The 24543-nt window shown below is 43.6% G+C and overlaps 3 protein-coding genes across 16 annotated transcripts in view; 1 reads left to right on the forward strand and 2 right to left on the reverse strand.

Annotated features, from left to right (window-relative positions):
- caska (calcium/calmodulin-dependent serine protein kinase a) overlaps positions 1-24543 on the forward strand; it is a 204484-nt gene that overhangs the window by 108008 nt on the left and 71933 nt on the right. For all 14 annotated transcript variants that reach the window (XM_050048414.1, XM_050048415.1, XM_050048417.1 and 11 more), the window contains exon 6: positions 22232-22334. In XM_050048414.1, coding sequence (XP_049904371.1) covers positions 22232-22334 — 103 coding nt within the window. The remainder of the gene's footprint in view (positions 1-22231; positions 22335-24543) is intronic.
- Positions 9209-13411, reverse strand: LOC126392800 (probable G-protein coupled receptor 82). The gene is made up of 4 exons (XM_050048441.1): positions 13271-13411; positions 10611-11440; positions 9649-9789; positions 9209-9573 (listed from the first exon to the last, which is right to left on the reverse strand). Exons 2-4 carry the CDS (start codon positions 11433-11435, stop codon positions 9334-9336), a joined length of 1206 nt encoding a protein of 401 aa, XP_049904398.1. The 5' UTR covers positions 11436-11440; positions 13271-13411; the 3' UTR covers positions 9209-9333.
- On the reverse strand, positions 15030-20259 carry LOC126392801 (probable G-protein coupled receptor 34). Its single transcript, XM_050048443.1, has 3 exons — positions 19911-20259; positions 17457-18033; positions 15030-17366 (listed from the first exon to the last, which is right to left on the reverse strand). The coding sequence occupies exons 2-3, from the start codon at positions 18008-18010 to the stop codon at positions 16796-16798; spliced, it is 1125 nt and encodes a 374-aa protein (XP_049904400.1). The 5' UTR covers positions 18011-18033; positions 19911-20259; the 3' UTR covers positions 15030-16795.

Raw genomic sequence — 24543 nt, forward strand, 5'->3', positions numbered from 1 at the left:
CCATTATATCGGAGAGAAGGCAGACATCTCTCTGCCTGGTATCTTCAACACTCGGCAACTCACATCAAAACTATCCACACTGATGAATAGCACAACAGGTGAGAGGAAAAATATGTACTTTTGATTTTTGGGTCCCTTTAAGCCTGATTTCAGCCCGAATTGGTCGACTAGTTTCATAATCAGGCCGAATTTTTGCCAGATCAGTTCTTGTTCTCTGTGCAGTTTGGGCTCATGATGCCTGGTTAGTTGCCATCAGTTGGATTTCTGGCATTTTTGTCAGCGGTCTTGGAGTGTGAGCAGATCCACAGTCCAGTTTCCCATATGCCTCCTGTCTAAAAATCTGTTGTAAACTGTAGTGAGCTTGTTATAGTATTACTGGAGTAGTGCTTTACATGTTTGAGACTGCAGAACATTAAACTGAACTTCACTGCAGAGCACACACCAGGGTTACTGCGGGGGTTAACTGTGTCTTTAAATGTTGAAGGAGCGTTTTCCCTCCATGATAAGAAAATACTGATGTGTCTCTCTGCTAAAGAGTCGCAGCAGCAGCCTCCACATGTCAACCAGTCTCAGCCCTGTGGGCAGTGTGTTTGCTGGCAGTAAGTCGATTAATAATGAAACACTGCAGTCCAGTCTTTCTGTCAGAGATTTAAGTGTCAGGAATTGTGTGTGTGTGTGTGTGTGTGTGTAAGTGTGTGTGTCACACTGCTAACATATGGCCCACAGAGAACAATTTTCACAAAGGACACAGAATAATAATAAAAAAAATCCTCCTGTATATTTTTTTCCCTCTCCTCCCCAGAGATGTAGGACGCATTTCAGCCAAACATCCTCACTCACACATCTCTCATGTCTCGGCATGAGAGAGACATGAGGTGCAGTGGTTAGCGTTGTCGCCTCACAGCAAGAGGGTTTGTGGTTTGCATGTTCTCCCTGTGTCAGCGTGGGTTTCCTCCAGGTGCTCCAGCTTCCTCCCACAGTGCGTGGGTTTCCTCCAGGTGCTCCAGCTTCCTCCCACAGTCCAAAGACACTGGTGACTCTAAATTGTCCATAGGTGTGAATGTGAGTGTGAATGGTTGTCTGTCTCTATGTGTCAGCCCTGTGGTAGTCTGGTGACCTGTCCAGGGTGAACCCTGCCTCTCACCCAGTGTCAGCTGGGATAGGCTCCAGCTCCCCTGTGACCCCCAACAGGATGAGCGGTTATGGAAAACGACTGAATAAATGAACAGTAAAGTGTATAAATATACATATATGATGAATAGAACATGAGTATTTGTACAAATGCAGCTTTGACATTGGGTCACTTCTCTTCTCTGTGTGAGCTCGCGTCTCTCGTTTATCAGATGTACCACCTGAGATTTATGCCCTTTACGAGGACACACGGGGGCACACACAGACCGGTACGTACACATGCAGTGCATTAACCACAAGGCTGTCCTTGTTGAATATGGATCAGCTCAAGTGTGCCACATCTCTCCGTGCGTGAAAGTCACTGAATCCATTTAAATCCTGATGTTCATAAATCACCATGATGTCTCGGTATTTATCTTCCTCCTCACTCCACCGCGGACCTCCACCGGTGACAGCAGCGCTGCCGTGTCTGCGTTTGTGTGTCTGTTTCCGTGCATCTGTGTGTTTGCCTTTGGCCCTCGCGCTGCTGCAGATGGCGTTCATGCAAATGCAGCGCAAACTGGTAGAATTAGTTTATCTTGCTCCGTTTTGAATGCACAAGTTTGAGCGCTGAGCGCCGGTGAAGTTTCCTTCCAGTGTTGGTGCTATAGCGTACTCTTTTGAAGTGGGAGTGATGCCGAACGTTTGATCTGCAAAGCACAGATCCTGACGTTGTGTTGAGCAGCGCGAGGAATCCATAAACACGGCAGAACCTTTGATGTAAACATAAGTGAATAGAGAGCCATACCTTACCGTACAACAATAGCATCTCTTTTTTCTCCAGGTATGCTAAGGTGAAGGGATCTCCTGTCAGAAGAAACAGCCGGCTGTACCTCTGTGAATTTTAGAGTTCCTAGAATATAACATAGAGACTCTGCAGGAAAACTGAAACTTTGCACAGACGTCAGCATTCACGTTTCCTCGTAACTTTTCCACATTTCTTGTTACAGAGAACTTCTCTTTGAGTTGTGGTTAAAGCGGTGCATATGTGTTACGTCAGCTGGTGTCGGCCACATCAGATTTCTAAAAATGATGTGATCAGGAAGTGTAATTCTGCTAAATCATCTGAGAGAGGTCAATGCTAGTTACAGTATTTGTCTTTATGTCACAGTCTATTTTAGTCTTTAATTACAACCTTGATTCCAAAAAAGTTTGGATGCTGTATAAATAAAAACAGAATGCAATGATTTGTAAATCCTTTTCGGCCTTTATTTAGTTGAATACAGTAGAAAGACAGAATTTTTAATATTCAAGTTGAAAAACTTAATTGTTTTTTTGTCAATATACACTCATTTTGAATTTGATGCCTCCAGTCAGGGGCCTGTTAACCACTGTGTGACATCACCTTTTCCTTTTACAACACTCACCAAGCGTTTGGGAACTTTTTCCTGTGTCATTCCACTTTATTGTTCGTAATTTTAATGCCTCCACATCAGCAATAGCTGGGGCTGAAGGCAGTATGTTTTTGTGTTGTCTGTTCCATTCTGGTGAACGCGATATTTCAAGAATGCTGTAGGGGATTTCTTCAAATTTGGCACAAACATCCACTGGGACTCGACAATAAACTGATTAGATTTTGGTGGCCAAAGATTAAAGTCACTGTGACCTTGCGTCCGGCTCATTCTCGTCAATGCAATATCACAAGAATACTGTTGGGGAATGTCCTCAAATTTGGCACAAACGTCCACCTATAAATGATTAAATTTTGGTAGTCAAAGGTCAAAGGTTTTTGGCCATAATTGAAGAATTCTTATACTACTGATAAGATTTCACACGAATATCTAACAGGATAAAATGATGATGTGATGACATTTTATCCCCAAAAGGCACGTTAAAAAGGATTTGCAAATTATTGCATTCTGTTTTAAGTGATGTTTAACACAGCTACCCAACTTTTTTTGGAATCAGGATTGTACGATCGCAAAAAGCTGCTTCCTTTGGTTACGTTTGTGTGTAGGTAGGGAGTGTGGTCCTTGGGAGATATTTAAAGATTTGCAGCTTTTTTTTAAAGCAACAAACAGTCAAATTGTGTTTGTCCTTATGTACTCAAAGATTACGCCGAGTGTTTGTGCGGGGCGTGTGGGGCCAGTGTGTGGGGCCAGTGTGTGGGGCCGGTGTGTGGGCCGGTGTGTGGGNTAGGGAGTGTGGTCCTTGGGAGATATTTAAAGATTTGCAGCTTTTTTTTAAAGCCACAAACAGTCAAATTGTGTTTGTCCTTATGTACTCAAAGATTACGCAGAGCGTTTGTGCGGGGCGTGTGGGGCCAGTGTGTGGGGCCAGTGTGTGGGCCGGTGTGTGGGCCGGTGTGTGGGCCAGTGTGTCCCTGGTCTGAACACAGGTGGTCAGCTGGAGATGCATGATTGACACAGGTGTGAATGACAGTGTGTCTCAAATGTCTCGAAACACATTTTAAAACCAAGTGTTAACAGAGTCACAGAGACTCAAATTCAAAGATGCATCATGAGATTACTTTACAGGAACTCTCCATGCAGCTAAACAACAAAGAGTAGCAATGAGCAGCCTGTTATTTTCTCACACAGCTTCACCTCTCTTCTCCGTGGCCTCCTGCTATTTTCTTCAGACTTACAATGACTCATAGCAGCTCCAGTCCAGCGCGACATGATCAAAGCTGCCACTAATTCATAATTAATTTGGCATGCTATATTAGTTCTGATGTGTTTACAGCAATAATCTCGTCAAATGAGTTTGACTTAGTTTCCGCACTTATTTTTCCCGACTTATTCAACAACTGATCTTTGTTGAGCTGACAACAATCGGACCAATATTTCCTCACTCACAGTCGTCCTGAGTCTGGTGGGATTAATTCACTCGTAAAAAGTGTCTCATCTTCAACCAAATATTTCAGGGTCAGCAGCAGTAAACACTTTCTTTTGTGCTCCGTTGCTTTCTAGACATGTGCAACACGTGTCAACGCAGCTGCAGCATCGGATCTTTTTTTAAATAATTCGTAACAGTCTCAGTGAATTTCCCCACGAGTGGTTTGTTCTGAAGCCTGATCATCACCTACAGGTGGTCAGTTTGATCTGGAAAACAGATAAAAGTGAATGGATTTTATCTGTGTATTTACGTGTCAGTCCCTCTGCGCAGCAAATGCCACATTCTCCATATGAATAGGTAGAAGTGAGATGGATGGAGAGAAGACTCATCCCCCCGCTGAATACTTGAATGTCAGCTGTTTTTACAAGGTAAAATGGCCCTCTGGTCTGCGATACACGCAGAGGACTATTAGCCGTCTTGTTAGTGCTGTTTGTGTGATGATGGGTGGCTGCACAGCACAGCTAATAGCTGCTTTAATGACATCCAATGGGCCTTGAGGTGTTGACCATGAAATTCTGACATTGAGGTTTCACAGTCACACACACACACACACACACACACACACACACACACACATACTCGATCTGCATACATTCGTCTTAAATGCGTCTCAGCTGTCCAGGTTTGATGGCAAAATTACACCTTTGTGTAACAGTGCTCGTCACATTCGTGTCAGTTTTTGTTATGTAATTGCAGCTGTTTTTGTTTTTGCAGAGTTGTTGTCTAACTGTCCAAATGTCTGTCTGAAAGAGACAGAGTGACAGACACAGCTTGTTGTCTCTGTTCACATATTGTGCTTTTGTCTGAGATAATCAGTGCCAGATACATATGTTGTTTCTGTGCTGTGTATAAACAGCTCTGAGCTACAGCATTAATAATTCTATATACAGTGTATTCATGTGATAAAAACATGATGGAGAACAACAAACTGTCAGATTCCACAGACGCTGCTCTCATCAGCAGCCTGTAGCTGGCGTTTGAGTGTAAAGTCAACCACAGCCCCTTCTGCACTGCCTATTCAAGGTGGGAGTATCGTGCTGTTTTGCCGCCTCACCATTCTGTATATAGGGTATGATCGCGAAATGGGGGGACAGAGTGGTCTCGCCACCTGAGGTAGTAATAGTGCTTAAACTGTGTCTGTATGAACGCAACAGCCAGCAGGACGGGACCATGGGCAGGACAGGTGTGACGTTTTGATGATGTGTTATGTGTGCGTCCTACTGCGGGACATTTAAAAGGCAGAAAGTAGCAGTTAGTGGCTAACTCACAGAGGAACAACAGTGGCTGAAAATATCAGCAAATTGGGAAAACAATGAGGTTTGGGAGCTCCTTACCCTCCGAGCAGAGGACGAGATCAGCCGCTGTGTAACAGAGACAGAACATGATTGTTATTGTCATGTTATGCCATTGCTATTATTTATAAAGCGCTGCCGACGCATATCTTAATGTCAGACTAGAGGCCGACACTGTTGTGTTAAACGTCAGGCAAGTCACGCCTCTTTTGGTCCCACGATGGCAGCATGATGTTTGCCGTTGTTGTTTGGTTTAGTGTGAAAATACAAAGGAGGGACTTTGTAGCTGCTCTGTAGTGCCATCTCAAAGCTATGTTAAAGATACACTTGTTGCAGCAGCTTGCAGCCCAGAAAAAATGTGAGAAGCAAGAGGTGTAGCATTAAAAACAATCAGTGTGTACCCAGCAGCCTTAAGGCGAAAACACACCGGTGGCAAACACTGCACCTCTTAAAAATATGCCCTTATATTCATTGTAGACGTGGCACTGGTCTTGGAACTAAAACGCATTTTTCCTCCACTTGCTCTCTGCTAGCAGCTCTTTTTCTCTGCTCCTACGTCAGCTCGACTCCTCTCTTCACTATGGATGTATAAAGAGAACTCTGTAGCTGCTGCTGTGTCTCGTGTGTGACAAAGAATGGTTGACGAGTGACTTGTTGTTGAGGTCAAGAAATAACCTGAGCTAAACGGCCCACAATCCCATCATTCTAAAGACAATGGCCAAAAAGATATTGCCTGGAGAGTCATAGCTCTGGAGATACGCTCTTCAGGTAAGAAATCAAATTCAATCAGGGGCTGAACACACTTGATTTTAAATAAAGAGGAAGAGGTACAGATCTTAAAGTAAAAGTAGTAATAGCTTTGTGTGGTCATCTGTTCCTGAGCTGCAGTGCGACGCATCCGGTGTGTGCTGAGGAAAGATGAGGCGCCACGGCAGCGCCAGTGTGTCTTCATTTCTACATATGTGTGAAGCCTACTTTCTGTGACATGTTAGTTTCATATCCTCCTGCTCTCTAACAGGAGGTGTGTGTCTGAAAAACCTCCTCATGACAACATAAAGACGGGATCCTGCTCTCCGTCTGAGGACTTTAAAAAAGTGCTCTTTGCTGTTTGTCAGCTGGCACAGCACGGACAGCCTCACGCCTCCTGAGAGTGCTGCTGGTGGCGACCATCTTTCATGTCTGAAAGCGTTTTGTCTGAACACACAAAAACAATAATCAGTCATTGTGTGTGTCTTTTGACAACAATGGACAGCCACTGGAACTAATGCCATCTCTGGGGAGACTCCTGCTCATCTCACAACAACAAATGAATGCAAGAATGCACACACACACACACACACACACACACACACACACACACACACACACACACACACACACACACACACACACACACACATATACATGCACTGAATACACAGAGGGTTAAGTAATAGTCTTTGATACGGGCCGCTGGCATCCGTAATGAAGTCGAATAATTGGGGAAATTATTTAAATAACAGTCGCAATCATTCAGGAAAGAATTGGTTTCAGCAAATGAGCGAAAAAATGCTTTCAATTAAGCCTCCACAGGTCGCGTTAATCAGGGTAAGTGAGTGTGACTTAAATTAGACCTGCCCTTCCTGCCGATACATTGCAAGAGACCTCTCACTTTTTTATGACAGCATAGCAAATGTGCACGTGAACGGCAGTACTCAGTTTCACATGAGAAATGAAATGTTTTCTAAAAGTTTCTAGAGACAAGGGCATCATTTCCTCTGGGGACAGGCAGAATACGCCTCCTTCACTTCTCTAAATCCTGTTTTTGTTCCCACATGTTTTATAGCTTTACAGTCAGTCACTGAAATGTTTCTAATCAGCGTTCTCTCACTGACCAGCTGTCATGAGTGGGATGAAAAATGCCGATAAAACTGAAGCTCTGCAGATACTACAGCTAGTAAGAGAAATATGTATGGTAATGTGTTTGAGGAAAGTTATTTAAATTTGCAGGTGTGACATTATGATATGCTCCTAAAAACATGTTTAAATTGAACATAAATCAAACAGAAGGCAGAAAGAGACACTGCTCTTGATACAAAAAATACATTTGGGTAAAGATGCAAAGATTTTGTTTATTGTTTTCAGGTCTAAATGAGCATTTCAGCAGAGTTTAGACAATTGTAATATAAAAATGAATGTTTTTGATTCTTTTGTTGGCTGCCCCCCTAATAGTTGACCATAAAGGTCATTAGTTGGCAAGACTTCATTGATTGCTCAGTCGCAGAAAGAAAACAACAAACAAACCTGAAACTCTATTAAGCGCTGCACCTTGTCAAAATAAATCCAAACCTATATGACTGGACCATGTGTGACTTTAATTTGAAAGTACAGACACAGGAAGTGTCCACGCTCAGCAGTCAGACAGGAGTCAGGTTAATTTCCAGGGCTGGTACCTGCGGTTATTCCACAGGCTAGTTAATAACATGTCGGGCAGGAAATCCAAAGTGTGGGATCATTTTGAGAAGGTGAAGGACGAACCCAAGGTGATATGTAAACTCATCTTCATTGGTCGACTACAAACATGACGTATCATCTGAAACATGGAAGTAGCTACATGCCCATTAGCCCACAGCGTCATTAACAGGCGGCTCGCTCAGTGTGTGACGTGCACTTGGAGATAAAATATAGGCCTATATTAATGAAGGTTCATTAGTACGTGTTGAAGAGGAGCATCCGTGCGGCCATCATGTTAAGGATGGGATGTGTGGACAGTTAAATCATTCTACAACCAGAACCAACTGGAAACATGGACAATTATAAAGCAGCAGCCAATGATGTAAGGAGACACAAAGACTAAATTACAGTGCACAAGTTAAAGGATAGATGACATTTCACTGGAGGTGTTCCTCGTATAATCCCATGTGACAAATGAATAATTGATTGACTGGTTGGTTTGTTGAAAACAGACCAGACACTGAAACCGTCGCAGCAGATAGGAGCTACAGCGACAGTTTGGTTCAATGGGAAGGCGATAGAGCAGCCGTGGGAGCGACTGATGGAGTGGCAAGCGGAGTGTCCACCTATTGTTTGAAATTGAACCGTGGCGGCTCTGTGGAGCTCCATGGCTGGATTCCTGGTTTCAGGGTGCACTTCTGCTTCTTGTCTAACCCGACATTCACACCTAGAAGCACTTTCTGGTAGCGATATTTGGCACAGGTGGATTTAATATGACTCAGTGGTCCGTAGCACCGACACAGTTCATTTAATACCATTCAAAGCACAGAGTTTGGTACCCAACCCGACTATCATTATTTTAAAAGACACACTGAACAAATTTATCACTGTGTGTCATTTGCTAACTTGACATAAATGCGAAAAAGGTGTTTTTTATTTTATTTTTCAAAGCCTCAGTTTGTGTCCGCCTCCTTCTGACACCAAAGATGGGACTTTTCCAGTTCGTAGTTTTCCTCCAGCTACAGTATATTACAGGCAGCAGAGGCTCTGACAGCCGCCCATAGCTCAGCACATCACTCATTATTATCCTCTCCTCTCCGTCTTTATGTGCGCTGCGTGTCTTTCCTCTGGCCTGTGTGTGTTTGTTTGTGTGTTACACTCGACGGTGTCTGATCCTCTCAGCTGTCTGCTTCAGTCTGAAAACCCCCGGCCCGTCGGGACGCTCACATCTGCAGGGGCCACACTTCACAGAACATTGTTTTCTTAAAAACTCTCCCAGTGCAGTCTCACACACCTTCTGCACAAACAGCAGCTCACTCTGTAATGCCGCTTTAATAATTTAGACGCAATTACTGAACAAGGTTTATGACACACGCCTATCAAATATTTATATCCTGCTCTTGCACATGACGAGTGCTTTACAAACATTTCCTTGTATACCTGAACATGACACTGTGTTTTCCCTGTGGATTGTTTCATTTTTTTTATTTTGGGTTTTGTAAAAGACAGAGTGACATCATAAGAAGACAATGCGATTCATATATTTCTGAACACTATGCATTTTATACATCAGGCTGCTTTTAAAAGAAACATTTGCCGCCTACAAAACACTTCCTTGACTTGTGTCTGCGGTAGCGGTGGCCACATTTCCATCCTGCAGCTGCCCAGCCCTATTAGTGGCACTTCCTGTTTGCGAACACGTCTGTTGGTGTCCAGCATTGTTCTGGTCGTACCCAAAAATTCTGAGGGTTTGATGACGGAAGGTCTTGTCTAACAGGAAGTACATCAGAGGGTCCGTTGAACCTCTCAGTGCAGCCAGAAGAAACAGGCAGTTCTTCAGCTAGAGGATGACAAGAGGGGGTTTCTGTGTAACCGTGCAAATTTTTTTTTTTGCATTAATGTGATATTTACCCACCTCGATCAAGGAAGAGAGTGGATGACAGTGGCTGCAGGTGTTGGGACCAGGTGAATATGTCAGCTGACGTAGGTCATGGGCCCGAGACAGGAAGATGGGTTTGAAGATATGGTATGGCAGCAGACAAACTGAAATTACAACCTGAGAGGAGCTGGTTAAGAGACTGACAGTCCTGGTTATGATTGTGGAAAGCAGAGTGAAATATGGGTGGAAGTGGTTTATGATTTATGTTTGAACCAAGAGATAGGAAATAATCATGGTGACAAATGCACCCTCCGAATGATCATTGGTTTATCAATAACTCACCTTGTGTTACGTTTAAGAAAACTGTTTTTCTCGCATGCTTCAGTGATAAACGAAGAATCCAAAAAAACTGAGCAAATTCTCGATGAACTTCAGTCATTTGGGTCCATGTTACACAACAGCAAAACTATATTAAAACATTTGTTTACAAGGGGTGTAACGATCCATCGATCTGGATTGATATATCGTTTAAATGATCAATGATCTAATATCATCCATGCAAAGTGAAAACATCGACCCATATCATCATCTTTAGCATACGTTTTATTTTGAAAGACTGTAGCAGGCACATGGCAAACAGCTGAGAGAAAGATGACGTTATTAACTCGGTAGTCTCACTCACCAGACCTTTCTCAAGAAAAGAAAGGTCTGGCTGGGCCGACTCTCACTTTAGCCGACTCTCACTTTAAGATTGGAGAAAAAAACGCCCCGGCTGCTTGTATTTCTTTCAACCAATCGATTTGCTGTTGTTAAACGTGGACCCCTATGACTTCAATTCATCAAGAATTTTCTCCATTTTTGGATTTTGTCATCCACCGAAAGTTTTCTTCACAAATCCAACACAACACAGGTGAGTAACTGGCACACAGACAGTCATTTGAGAGGTGAAGCGTTCCTTTAAAGCTGTTATTTCAGAGTATGATGTAACTCATAGCTACCTGGATGACCACGATGTTTCGGAGCACCCTACCCAGCAGGCTGAGGGAGGTGGTGACGGTTGTGCTGCGGCGTGAGCGTCTGATATGCCTTAACACAGTCATGTAGGAGAGAAGCACCAGCAGGTAGAACAGAAAGAACATGATGATAACAGGGATGGTGAAAGTCGCAGACAGACTACCCCCTATTTCCACATCAGGGCTGTAGCACACCTCCACACATCCACTTCTTGCTGAAGCGTTGACGCTAACAGCTTCTTTTACTGAGTAGTAAACTGTAATCGGCACTATGCACCCTACTGTCACTGCCCACACTCCGGCACACACCCTGGTGGCAAAGGAGGTCCTTTTGAGATGGGAGAAGAAGGCGTTTGGCAGCAGCTTCGTGCAGCCACTCGGCCTGGAGGCGTGGGTGTTCTGGATGAGGGCTGCGAAGCGACTGAGGGCGACCCAAGTGAGGATCATCATGCTAATGTAGATGTTGATGTGGAGCACCGGGGTGATACCGTGCAGGACCAGCTGACACCAGGCGCCACTCAGTGACCAGATTGAGCCCCAGGCGTAGTAGGCGGCAAGGAAGGGTGTGGTGATGGACAGCATCAGGTTGGAGATACTCAGGTGGGACAGACAAACATGGATGGGGGAGATGGAGGAGATGCACCGCCGGAACACCCACAAAGACAGCGCGTTACCCGGGAGAGCGGTGAGGAAGAGGAGCATGTAGGCAGAGGGGAGGAAGAAGAGTGTGGCGGCGGTGGGGCAGAGGGAGAGAGCAGAGAAGGGGAGGGAAATGTTATCCATTGGAAGAGTGTCCGACGTGTACTCCATTTAATCTGTAAGAACACAAAAGTGGGAAGAGAAAAAAATCTACTTTTAACAACACAGAAAAGGGACAGTTCCCCACTGACACATCCCCAGTTTGTAGGAGCAGTCTGACACGGAAACTATGCAATGTACTGCTATGAAGGGGTCAGCAACTAAACATGTTCTAGCACTTAAAAAAGTCCCACCTTTAAAAAAAAATCAATATCAGTTCCTGTGTACACTATAATAAGAGCATTTCCACTGCTTCACCTTAATGTCAGACCGTGATTTCCAGCAGGAAAAGAAGTTGATCTATTGCTTTCATCATAACCAGACTCTATTGAGAAAAACAGTGATTTAACATTGCTGAACTCGGGAGCTGCTGGTCCAGTTAGTTAGTTTGTGTTATTGTTTGACTTTGGTGTTTTAAAGGGTTAGTTCGGATTCATCAAAGTCACACTTTCACACAAACTAACTAACTGATCGAAGCAGTCGCAGACCAGCAGCTCCTGTGTTCAGCAAGTTAGAATTACTGTTTTTGTCAATGGAGTCTGGCTTTGACGAGAGCATAGGTGGGGAAATGAAGACAATAATGGCTTTCCTGTCAAAATAGACAGTCTGACGGAAAGGTACAGAAGTGAAAATACTCTCAAAATAGCGTACACTTAGGGTGCTTTCACACCTGCCCTGTTTGGTTCCCTTAAATTGAACTCAAGTTGGCACCAAAACAACCAGAGCAAGACCTTCTTGAAGAGGTGGTCTCAGTCCGGTTCCAAAGGAACTCTGGTGCGGTTGGTTTGTGGTGAGAAGGTGTTCCGACCTGGATGTGAAGCAACTGCAGTCACATGACACATTGTTTGGGTTAAACATGAGCATGTTACAGTCCTGGAGGATTATTAATGTGCACCTCCTCCTGTACTGCCTTAATATGCACATTCAGCACATCCAATGCATCAAAACATTGTTTTCTAGTTGGAGCCGCGCCTCGTTTTCAAACTGTATGGTTTGACTAAAATGAACAATGACAGCAATATAGTCCACGATGAGCAGCGCTAAAATCAACCTGCGTAGTTGTCCCTCCATTGTGACATTAGAAAGTGTCACATTTATCTTGCAAGTGTACTCTTCTTCAACGTTTGCTTTACTTCCTGGATTTTTCCCACATGGAAATTCTGACCAATCAAGAGCAGCTTTCTCACACAAGGCATTTGATCCTGTCCTCTTGTAAATGCTGCCGTGAGAACACGAACCAACTCTAGGCAATTATACAACTTTGGAACAACATGAGTCCCTGATTCAGGCCAAAGGAGACAACTCTAGGTCTGACAGCAGCCTTAAACTGATACTGATTTTTTTACATGGCTAAAATACTTTTCGTTGCTGACCCATTCAAAGCAGCACATTGCTCAGCTTCTGTATCACACTCCAGCCTGCTTCTCTGAACTGTGAGCGTGCTGACTGACATCTACTGCAGGTAATACACTGACTTTGGGGTAAGTACCTCATGCAACCACACTTCAAAATATCTGAACTTTTCTTTTATCAGCAATATTCATCAGCTAGTTTCACATCTGTAGTGTGATGATCGCAGTGGAGATACGGGCTCTTCCTTTTAATTTGACGTACATGGAAAATTCTACTGAAGTCATTGCCTGACAATAGTTCTTGTGTCTCTGCACAAGAACATGAGAAGAAAACTTACAGCATATTCCAGGAATTTAGTCTCTAGGTGTTTTACTTTCTAAAAATTGAGTTATTTTCTGTATCATTTTAGTCATTTTATTTTCTTCAACATCTTGCAAATGAGAGCACATATCCACATTAGCATCCCACACAGACTCCGATGGTGTTATACATACCTGTGACGAGATCATCCAAAGACATCAACACTCCCTCAAGTTAAACATGTACAGATGAAGGTAACGCCAGAAGTCACCAGCCAGCTTGACATAAAGATTTCTTTTACTTCCTGCTTCTCATTGAGTCGAGGTAAACATTTCAGAGCTGGTGTCTTGTTTGTGGGTGTGTTGGTGTCACACACGCTATATTTGTTCGGACTTCCTCAATTAGCATACATGATGATGAAAGACATACTGACAGAGAATAGACAATGAGGGTGAGAAATGGTGCTGCTGTGTGGTTGTGTATTTAAAGAAGTCTTAGATGAAATGCGGTGCACGCTGACAGCACCATGCTTCAGCTTAGGACACATTTTGTAATCATCCTCTTCAAGTAATGTATTCAGATCTGTTGCCCAACTTGATAGTGACTCTTCCTAGCTCTTTATTTCCTCACATTTGGAATTCAGAGTTTCCATCTCTCCACTTGAAGACCCTGTACTCCTTTTCAGCAGCTTTTCGCTGTACGACTAAGGTCCACTGTCTCCCTCCTTCAGTCTCATCTACACAGAAGTGATACCCAGTGATCCAGTTACATTTCCTCACACTGTCTGTATTCATTCAGCCTTGGGGTGGCGCTGCTGTTCTAGTTGTAGCTGAGCAGCAAAGAGAGTCGGCTGTGGGCGGAAATTTCTCTTTCCTCTGGTCACTCTGCAGAATCTATAGCATGTTACAACACATTTATCTGTATAACTAACCACAGTGATATGTGCTTTGAAAATAAGTAAGCACAGTATAAAGTCCGGACACAGTCCTCAGTAGGAGGACATGTTTTTTACATATAAAAAAAAGAGCTGTGACATTTACAAAGAGTGGTTTTCTATTGGTAAAGCCTCAGCGTGCTTTCATCTCAGTAAAAGGTCCTCTGGGTTCTCTGTACGCTTGTGATCATCATAATTTGTCGTGAAAGTTCAGGCTTTGATGTCGTCCGCATGCATCTTTCCTTCGGATTTGTCTGAATGAAAAATGGCACTCTGATTGTCTGCAGGGTCACGTCTTGGTCCATTGTGTCCTGGGATTTATTTGACCTCAGATCTGAGTAAAGTAGGAGAGTCACCAGTTTTATAATAGTGGTCGCTGCTTTATCTCTTATCACCTGGTTACATCACATTAACACAGTGGTAAAAATAAATATGGACTTTTGCCCTTTGTTTTTTGTTTTGTTTGTTTCGTGTTAGTCCATTTCCCCCTTTTTTCTCGTGCTGTGTCATATGTATGTTCCCGTTGGTTACTGTGTTGCTCTGGAAACAAATTCAGAATGATAATAATGAAAAGAAAAAAGTACAACAGATTAGACACAATGAAAGTCGGACAGTCTCTGTACAAAGACTGGTGTTTTTCACTGTGTTAAAACAAAATGTAGCACTAAATTGTTCATGAAGTTTAAATATCTTCATACACTGTGATGCATTCATGTCAGTTGAACTCTTATTAGGTTGTGTGTGTTTGTGAAAGGACGTCACATTCAGCGTCCACTCTGTTTATCAGAAATTCTGTATCGTGCTCGGAGTCTCTGTGTCCTCTACATATCTCTGTTGCGATCTTGTCCAAACATTGAGCAGACTTGACTTGTGCCTTGTAGATAGGGTTGTAAGGGTATGAGATTTTTATGATAAATGTCTCAGAAAATATTGCGATTCCATGGTGTCACTGTATTACAGAATTTAAATTATTTAAAGTCAGAATGACCCTTGAAAGGATGCAAATGGAAGGATTATTGTTGGTAGAACAAACGTTTAATTGCTATTGCCCTACAACCCTACTTGTAGACACTACACACTTGTTGTGTTAGATAACTCCACACCCATCAATAGATGTTACATTTGCTTTAATACATGATTGAAAAGTATGTCTCTGCAAGATCAGTGGAATCAAATAACCAATAAATATATATACAGTACACCAAAGCCCCAAATGTTCTGCAGCCTTGCCTTCATAGCCACTAATACATGAGGCCATATTGAAACTGTGTTGTAAATTCGGCTGCAGTACAAAATGCAGCTCTGCCTTCATCCAGTCCCTTTAATGTCTCCACCTGTACACAACAGGTGGAGACACAACACAACAGTTATCCACCAACTCTGATCTCACCATGTTGCTTTATAGAGGGTTGTTGCTTCAACTAAAGGGAATATTAACACGGCAGGTTTTAGTAAAATGACACCATCAGTATACAAGTTCATATACCTAATGTCAGAAATTTTGTGAATGGGAAATAGACCTGCACTTGTATAGCGGCTTTCCAGTCTTCAAAGTCACATTCACCCATTCACACACACATTTACACACAAGGTGCCACCTGCTACTTTTTTTAACACACTCACACACTGATGAAACAGCCATTGGGAGCAATGTGGGGCTCAGTATCTTGCTCAAGGACACTTCGACATGCAGACTGAGGATCAAACCACCAATCTCCTGATTAGTGGACGACCTGCTCTACCTTCTGAGCCACAGCCGAGCTCACTTTCTGAGCCTAGACAGGATAATCAAACTATGAGGCTGACGGTGCTCCACCATTTTTTATGCCTCGACACGAGCCATTATGTATTTTGGTTGTTCATTAGCCCCTTTCTCATGAATGTGATATCTCAAGAACACCTTGAGTGACTTTCTTTAAATTTGGCACAAATGTCCACTTGGACTCAGCGATAAACTGGTTAGAGTTTGGTGGTTGAATATCAAAAGTCAATGTGACCTTGTGTCAATCTCACATTTGTGAACGTGATATCTCAAAGAGACCTTGAGGGAATTTCCTCAAATTTGGCACAAACGTCCACTTGGACTTAAGAACGAACTGATCAGAATTTGTTGGTCGAAGATCAAAAGTCACTGTGGCCCCACATAACATGTTTTTGGCCATAACTCAAGAATTCATAAGCTGATTTTGACAAAATTTAACACAAATGTTTAATAGGACAAAAATGATAAAGTGATGACATTTTATATCCAAAAGGTCAACTTCAATATGACATCATAATGCACTGCAGTAACACATTTCTACCCATCATTTAATGTCATATTTTAGGTACAGAAGGGGAGACATTTGGTCAGATACTGAATTGGTGACACTAATCTTTAATGTCCATTCTGAAACCACAATGAATGAATAGATCTTTTGTGCTGCCGGGCTGAAGATGTGTGTGAAGCATCTATGTTTTAGAATTTGTTGCTTCTTTGCTGCCACATCCATATTAGAAGCATTTGCAACTGTCATGGCTACATATGAGTCTGGACAGACATGGATGTAAACGGTTACCACAACTTGACTGGTTTGTAGAAAACGTAAGCAGGTAATTCTTTTTTTATATATATATAACAGGTACATTTGTTCACTGTAGATGACAAGATGTATAGTTCAGAATACTCCATTAAGATAAGTTCCATTGACAACTCAGGCAACAGCACAGATGGCCGTACATGTTGAGTTAACCTCACGCTCCTTGCCGCTGCTACTGTTCCCTCGCCAGTTTGGCTCCCATCATCTTAGCTGGATTCAATAAATGTCTTCTCCTTCAAATGGCTAGTAAAGCTGACGTTTGTCTGTCCTCTGTCAGTCCTCATGTTCTTACCATCTAGCTCCGCCGTGGAGCTGCTCCCGCTGACTCCACCAACATCTCGCAGACAAAACATATTGCCCACCAAGCGCAGCACCTCCTTCCTCACCGAAGAGGACAACAGGAAGTACATAACAGGATCCAGGCAGCTGTTGAGAGCTGAGAACAGCAAAGCCACCTCGTTGGCTTTGTCCGCCACGTTCTGTGAGAAACACGATGTTTCTGTAATCTGGGTTTTGATGTAAAACACCCTGACCATGTGATAGGGGACAAAACAAATGGTGAAGAGGAAGAGAATGAAGAAGGACTTCTTGGCGGTTCGTGTGTAGCGGGACGCGTTGGGCAGGTCTGGTTTCTCTTGTGATGTCCTCAGAAGCTTGAGGGCAATCTTTCCATAAGACACCACCAGAGAGATGAAGACGAGCCAGAAGAGAACCAGCAAAAAGATGTTGATGTAGGCTTTCCACTTTGCATTGTGGAGCGGCTTGTAGTGGAAACACCTGGAAACAGCAAACATATCAGCTTGGAGTGCTCATATCACACATGCTGGGACCAAAGCAATAAGACTCAATAATTAGATAACCACCAACCTCTTCCCCTCTGTGTGATTCTTTGACATCAGGAGCACCAAAGTCAAAGAGAAGGCCGCAATCCAGACGATAGCGCAGAGGGCGGTGCTCCACCTCGTGGACCTCAATCTGTGCTGCACCCCGGCACCTCGATGGATCTTCAGGTAGCGATCCACACTGATCAACCCCAGCAGCGTGACACTGATGTACATGTTCATGTAGAAGAGGTTGCCCACAACTTTACACAGAGTGGGAGCCAGATTCCACTCGTTTCCTTGGCTGTGATAGAGTATCCTGAACGGCAGACACACCACCAGCAGCAGGTCCGCAAAAGCTATGTTCATGAGGAACACCCGCACTGAGTTCTTCTTCGAGTGAACACAGAAGAAAACCCACAGAGCCACCAGGTTCCCAACTAGACCCAGGACGAAGATGACAGTGTAGAGCACCGCCAGCGGGATCTGCAGAGCTTCGTAATCCAAACAGGATTCTGGGGTTGTGGTGAAGTTCAAGAGGGAGCTGTTTGGAGTCTCGAAGGTGGTTGTGGCAGACGTGGTGGAGATGTTTTGTGTCATGATGGCTTTTGTGATCCTCAGTCCTGTCAAATGGGAAGAAGGCAAATATTTTTAGATTAACTGTAGTGTGTTTTGAGGTTTGTTTTTTGTTTCTATCCTTCTCATGAGAAAGTTTTGGACTGTGGGCAGAAATCTGGAGAAGGCATTAAAAAAATGCAGGATTTGAAACTACACCCTCCTCCTGCAGCTCTCCCCTCTTTGTCCTTAGCCCCTCCCATCAGACGACCACAGGCATATACACATGCTTCAAACAGTAACCCAGTGTTTCCCATGAATTGATTTATTTAATCTTATTTTATTGTAGAGTTGTCGGCAGCTCATTCTCTCAGCCCCTCCTTGCCCCACTCTTTTTCTCTTAATCAGACCACAAATGATAGTTAGCTAGCTAGCCACCCCACCGTCCCTTCACCTCACTCCCCGCCACTGTGGACTGCTTCCCTAAAAGAGAGCTGGCAGCAGCTCCAGAGCTTCAGTCCGCAGCTGTAATGACTCCAATTTGGCCAGTGCTGGATGTCATAGCAGGCTGGTGGCCAGAGGTAACGCCAGGTCTAACCTGTAATGGCAGCAACATAAAGTTTGCTGGTTCGGCAGATGGTTCGGGCTGTCCGTTCCCCTAGAGCTGGGATTTGTGCTGGCTGGATTTGGTTTGCTGCAACGCTTGACTTGGGGTCTGTCTCCAGAGCTGCTGCCTGCTCTCCTCCTGGTGAGGTACTGGCGAGTAGTGAGGCGGAAGACACGCTGTGATTCGAAGCTCTAGCTAATATGAGCTACAGAAACGTGAACTTAAGGCTGCAGCTGTGAGCCTTTAGCTTCGGTTAGCAGAAAGCTAAACTATTTGCAACGTTTTCTCTTAGACTCTCTTCTTGATTGGGTCATACTCCTTCTTTGAGTTGCTTTGCAGTGTTGGCAGTTGTTGCCAGTACTGGAAAAAACAACTTTCTCTGCAGGATTCTCCACCATTGAATCAGGCTTTCACCATCTGAAGGGACGTTCACAAGCATCTGTATTTGTAGAACAGCCAACTGGAACACCCTCCCTCTGAAATGACCTGTGACTGGCCAAAACCTTTCGTCACAGGCTCTGAAGACAGAGCCAAGAGGACTTTAATCAAAGTTCAAAGTTTAATATGGGATTTTTGCTGAGTGATGCCAAAATGAAACTCCATACTTCAGCTGATCTTGGAAATTCTTTGTTGAACCCTCCACACAAATACAGGAATAAATATGGAAATCATTATGTTTTGACCTTTGACACACCTCGATGTGGTGTTTTTAAATTCCAGGCTTGGATGCGCTGTTCCTGTTTAACCTCTCATTGTGACCAAAGCTTTTCATTTCTCAATTTCAGTTTCCATCACTGAGTGTTTTGTATTAACTATAGTCTTTCATAGTGTACCCTTTGATAAAGTGGAGTCAGTTTAACATCACTGAGTGGCAGCAGGTGGTAGTGGGTGTTCTCTTTGCAAATTTATTTGGAACTCTCTAAAAAGAACTGTGAAAGAAAGAGAGGAAGTTTTGGACTGATTAGTGCAGGTTTGTTTGGTCCAGCTGTAAGGATTAGTCCTAAATCAGCATTAATCCTGCCCTTAATAACCACATAAAACACCAGCTGACCGACAGAAAGAACAGCATTGATAACTCTGTATGGGTTTTAATTTTCTGTCCTATCTCATCTATGAATTATGTAAAAGAGATGAGTTTACAGAAGCCCCAAACTCACGAATTCTAGTTTTGTAACACCCAGACAGTTGAGCAACCAGAGGTACACGCTCAGCCTTCTTCAGCCTGTATCAGAAGATCAGCGTGCTTACCCCGCAGCACGCAGCCCTTATCTTGCAGCCAGGATAGCAAACTAAGATATGTTGATAATACTTAAAAGTAAAACTTGTCAGAGTACTCACCCAGGCATTGAAGTGCATTAAAAACACTTGTGCACACACTCTGAGCTGGAGAGTATCACTTGTGCTTTTTGCGGTCCTTTTCACTCACTCCAGTATATTCCCCTCCAGCTTACTCTGTCGGAAAGGCTGTCCAAAATACGCTGTCCTGAAGAGACTCACAAGTTTCAAGATCCTTTCCTTCTGTCATTGTGTATATAACTCTGCTGTTATTCAAATATTAAGTTCAAATGAGAACAGTTCTCTGTGGAGCCTGTCTTTTGTTTCCTCTGTGAGCGAGGCGTGCCCTCCCCAGCAGTGCCGTGGAAAGTCTACAGAGAAATGCTGAAGTGCAGAATGTGGTGATGTCGTATGGTGAAAACTTGAAGCTGTGGTTAACCCCCCCTCGTTCCTCACAGCCGCTATGCAGAGCCTGGGCTGAGATAGAGAGAAAGACAGGGCAGGGCTTAGCGCAGACCTTCTGATTACACACATGAGGGCAAGCCGTGGGATCACAGAGCATGCTTCACTTGTATATACACAATACGCTTTTCCACTTTGGGCTCTGATTATAATATGGAGGTATCCGCTGAGTGTAGCCAACTGTGAAAGAAAAAGGCTCCCAAAATACCAGTGTATGTCTTCATGATAATTAAAGCAGCCTTCAGAGTGAAGGAAGGCCAGGTTTAAACTGCCACCCAGCAGACATTCACTACTGTCAACCTCTGCAGCTAAATGTGGAACCACACACCTGCTGTGAATGATAATCATGTCATCATGTTATGAAATCTTCGCCAGAGCAGGGGCATTATTAACAGCCACAAAGTTAGATTTACACATGGGGTGAATAAACCAGACAAGAGGTGAAGGTTTTAATACTGAGTGTCCTCGTACTGTTTTCATTAGACCGGTTTACATAAGAGAAACAAATGAGTAGGATAACTGAGTGCTGTTACATGGAGACTTTATGCCACGCGCTGGCGACAGCCGTGGTCTGAGGCATTATGTTTTTGGGTTGTCCATCCGCCTTGAGGGAATTTCTGTAAAATGGCACAAATGTCCACTTTGAGTCAACAAGGACTCAAATTTGTTGGTCAAAGGTAAAGGTCACTGTGACCTCGTCCGTGTCATTCTTGTGAGCACAATATGTCGAGAACGCCTCAGGGGAATTTCTCAAAAATTTTCACCAATGTCCACTTGTACTTAACAGTGAAGTTGGTGTAGTGATTAGCATTGTTGCCTCACAGAGGATTCCTGGTTTGAAGCCTGGGTGGGGGGAGCCCCTCTGTGCGGAGTTTGCATGTTCTTCCCGTGTCAGCGTGGGTTTTCTCCGCATGCGGTGTGAATGTGAGTGTGAATGGTTGTCTGTCTCTATGTGTCAGCCCTGTGATAGTCTGGTGACCTGTCCAGGGTGAACCCTGCCGCTCGCCCCATAGTCTGGGATAGACTTTTCACAGACATGGATGTAAACTGTAACTGCAACTTGACTGGTTCACGGAGGCACACAACCACAAGGTGGTACTTCTAGTTTAACATGTTAAATCTTTATATTAATTGACACTAACCAGCAGTTTTAGGTGAACATGGATGAGAAGTCCTTATGCAAATCTATCTTTCTCGTCAGCCCGCTCCACCTGCAGAGGATGGTTGCGTGATACAATCAAAGTCATACACAAAGACGTATATACAGTATACAGTAGATGCACATGCAGCACATGTTTTGAGGCATGAGAAACTGCTCGTAACCACAGATGTTGTACATAAAATGAGCTTCAAAGCAGCGGAGAGTATGTGAAAGGATGGAAGAAGCTGCTTTAACTTTAGGCGAACCAGAAAAGTCATGGTTGGGTTACTTCATCCTGGGAAAATAAATATTGATCCGTCCTTCAGGAATAATGCGACACTGCAGCATTTTAACATTTTCCCTCCTCACCAGTGTGTCTAACAAAACTTTAATTTGCACGTTAGTTAATGTCTCCTCAAGCAGTGGCTGTATTTTCATTTCTTTTAATTCTCTGTCATGTTGGAAACATCTTGGTTAAAAACAAACTCAGCAAAAGGTTTGAAATTACTAAATTGCGACTAAAACAAACTGACACTGTGCTCGAGATGCCGAAGCAAAACCTTAAATGTATTTCACTCCTCTCCTCCTGTGATCCTCCTTCAGTGTGGCTTATTTGTGTGAGGTCGTGGTGAGTGATGTTTTCGGGGGTTTGGGTGTGTCTCGCACATGCGATTTTTTACATTTTCATTTTTATTTATAGGAGGGTGTCGCTCTTTAATTAGCAAAACACAAGCATCAAATCATGTGTCTTATCTTCTCTCTTCTCTTCTCTGGTTCTCAGCCTCACTGTGTGCTGCTGGCGTCCAAAGAGAACTCGGCTCCGGTGAAGCTGGGGGGGTTCGGAGTCGCCATCCAGCTCGGAGAGTCGGGACTGGTGGCAGGAGGTACAGTAACACAACCACACACACTATGAACATGAATAGTCATTAAAATATCACTGACATTTTAATTCTCACCAGTGTTTGTGTAAGAAATGTATCTCTAATGATACTTTTCATTTTTCAAACTGGGTCAAACAGTTTTTTGACCGTATTTAATTTATGACACAAGGTCATCGGAAAAAATTCTCCTTGTGGTCCTTACTGCCCGAACACAGCTGGATAAATCCACCTTTTCCTTTCACGCCCTGCAAGCCTGGAATGAGCTGCACGGTACACTAAACCTGGAAACTTTACCCTCTCTTGACATTTTTAAAAGTATTATAAAATCAGTTTTTACAGAGTAGTGTTGCTGCGTTTAACAAGTGCCACTATTTGATTCTTTTTAGTGCCTGATTCCTGTAGTGTTGTCAGTCCCCATTTGTACATGAATTTGAAAGTTTATAATATTTGCTGCCCGTCTTTACCTGGACTCCCTGACAAAGGACATATTGTATCTTAATGGGACCTTTCAGGTTTAATTAAAGCTAAATAAAGAAATAAAAAGTTGTGGAAAAGTGTCTAAAGCTCCCACCAGAATGGGATAAACATTACAGAGGTAGGTGGGGAATAAAATATCCACTGTGCTCCTCAGTAGTTTAACTAATTTTAACCACTGGGAAATGACAGAATATGGTCTGAAATAGACACTCAGAAAGAGAAAGCCTAGAACCTCCCAAGGGGGTGCAGAGGAAGACACTGCATGAGGGGAATTAGAGCTAAAAATCACACATGAAACACACACACGTATAAATGTATATATATGTATTATTCAATGTGACTTCTACTTCTCCAGGATATCATTGTCTCCGGTGTCCAACATGAAGAAACGTCCATAAATCTGTTAGGAAATCTTAGTAAAAAGATGCGCTTCAGGACTTCACTGAGAATAATAAATGTTTCTTCATATCAAATTAATCCAGTGATAGTTGTCTGTACATCCATGGGTACAATCCTCTTCTTCTTCTGGCGTATGTCGTGAGACCTTCAGCTCCGTTGAGACAAGCCAGTCCAGTGTTTCATTGTCCAGGGTGTCCACGAGACCCCATTTTTGCAATGCTGCCCCGAAGCGTCCTACGTCTTTCCTCAGGCGATTAGGGTTTTCCATTGCTTTCGGGGCAGGTGGAGCCTTGATGGTTCTGCTGACTTCCACTGGTCCCTCCATCTTGCCTCGATCCAAGCAGCCTTGGAGGTATCGGATGGTGTTGTACAGAGCAGTTTGTGGTCGTGTGTGGCACTGTGTCTCCATAGCAATCTTGTGGGGGAGATGGGATCTGAACAGGAGCTGCAGACAGCAAATTCAGCATACTTTTAATGGAGCCAATCTGACAAAATGTAAAGAAATAAAGATAAAAACAGGACTGAATAGAACATACCAGCACCAGTTGCTGACATTACAACAACATATTTGATGAGCTCTCACCTGATGGCTTTAATGTTTTCTGTTGTTGTATTGTTTCCATCACAACATTTTTGACACAGCTGAGCTGATTAAAGAATAAATAAAGTAATATTTAACAATATAAGGATGTTGCTCCGCCACTGACTGAGAACGTCATATAGTATATTGTACAAACATTAATGTAACTTTCTTCCCATTCAGTGTTAGCTATCACATAAAGCGTTAGGGATTTAAGCCGTCTGTTCCTTCACAACATTCAGCATCTGTTACATCATTCTGTTAAGTTTGTTCTGCACTCACAAAGTGGGAGCTGTTTCTCTTTTATGAGTCCAGATGTGGTGATAACAAATGACTTAACTGTCCAAACTCACATTACCTCACCTCTGGTTAAGATACAATTGTTTTTCTCACATCACGGATAGGACACACGCCTCCAGCCATTTGAACTGTCATTATGGCCTCTAGTTTCGCAGACCAGGAGAGGCGGAGGCGCAGTGCACCTGCACTTCGGCAACTGGGTGTGGCCAGGCGGATTTTGCAAGTTTGGCACACCGTGCGCGCTGCCGCAGCTACTCCTCCTTCCCACCTCCGTCCCTCCTACCTGCGCAAGTCGGAAAGAGGGAGGAGAGAAGGCGTGGAGTGGGTTTTACACACATCACACCAATCAAATGAGCCCCTCTCCTCGCCCTTAAATGCGCCACGCGAAGGCGTAATGAGAGTTTACTCAATTCGCCATGGCAGAAGAGAGCAGCAGCGTTAGACGGCCAAACTTCT

The sequence above is a fragment of the Epinephelus moara genome, chromosome 7, assembly GCF_006386435.1.
Source record: "Epinephelus moara isolate mb chromosome 7, YSFRI_EMoa_1.0, whole genome shotgun sequence".
Classification (NCBI taxonomy): domain Eukaryota; kingdom Metazoa; phylum Chordata; class Actinopteri; order Perciformes; family Serranidae; genus Epinephelus; species Epinephelus moara.

Excerpts from the sequence above, each read along its gene's own strand:
- LOC126392800 (XM_050048441.1), bottom strand. The coding sequence starts at position 11,435 with ATGGAGTACACGTCGGACACTCTTCCAATGGATAACATTTCCCTCCCC. Across the intron at positions 9,790-10,610 it reads GAAACATCGTGGTCATCCAG|GTTGTAATTTCAGTTTGTCT; the intron begins GTAGCTATGAGT and ends AGCTCCTCTCAG. Across the intron at positions 9,574-9,648 it reads CACTCTCTTCCTTGATCGAG|CTGAAGAACTGCCTGTTTCT; the intron begins GTGGGTAAATAT and ends GTCATCCTCTAG.
- LOC126392801 (XM_050048443.1), bottom strand. The coding sequence starts at position 18,010 with ATGACACAAAACATCTCCACCACGTCTGCCACAACCACCTTCGAGACT. Across the intron at positions 17,367-17,456 it reads AATCACACAGAGGGGAAGAG|GTGTTTCCACTACAAGCCGC; the intron begins GTTGGTGGTTAT and ends TGCTGTTTCCAG.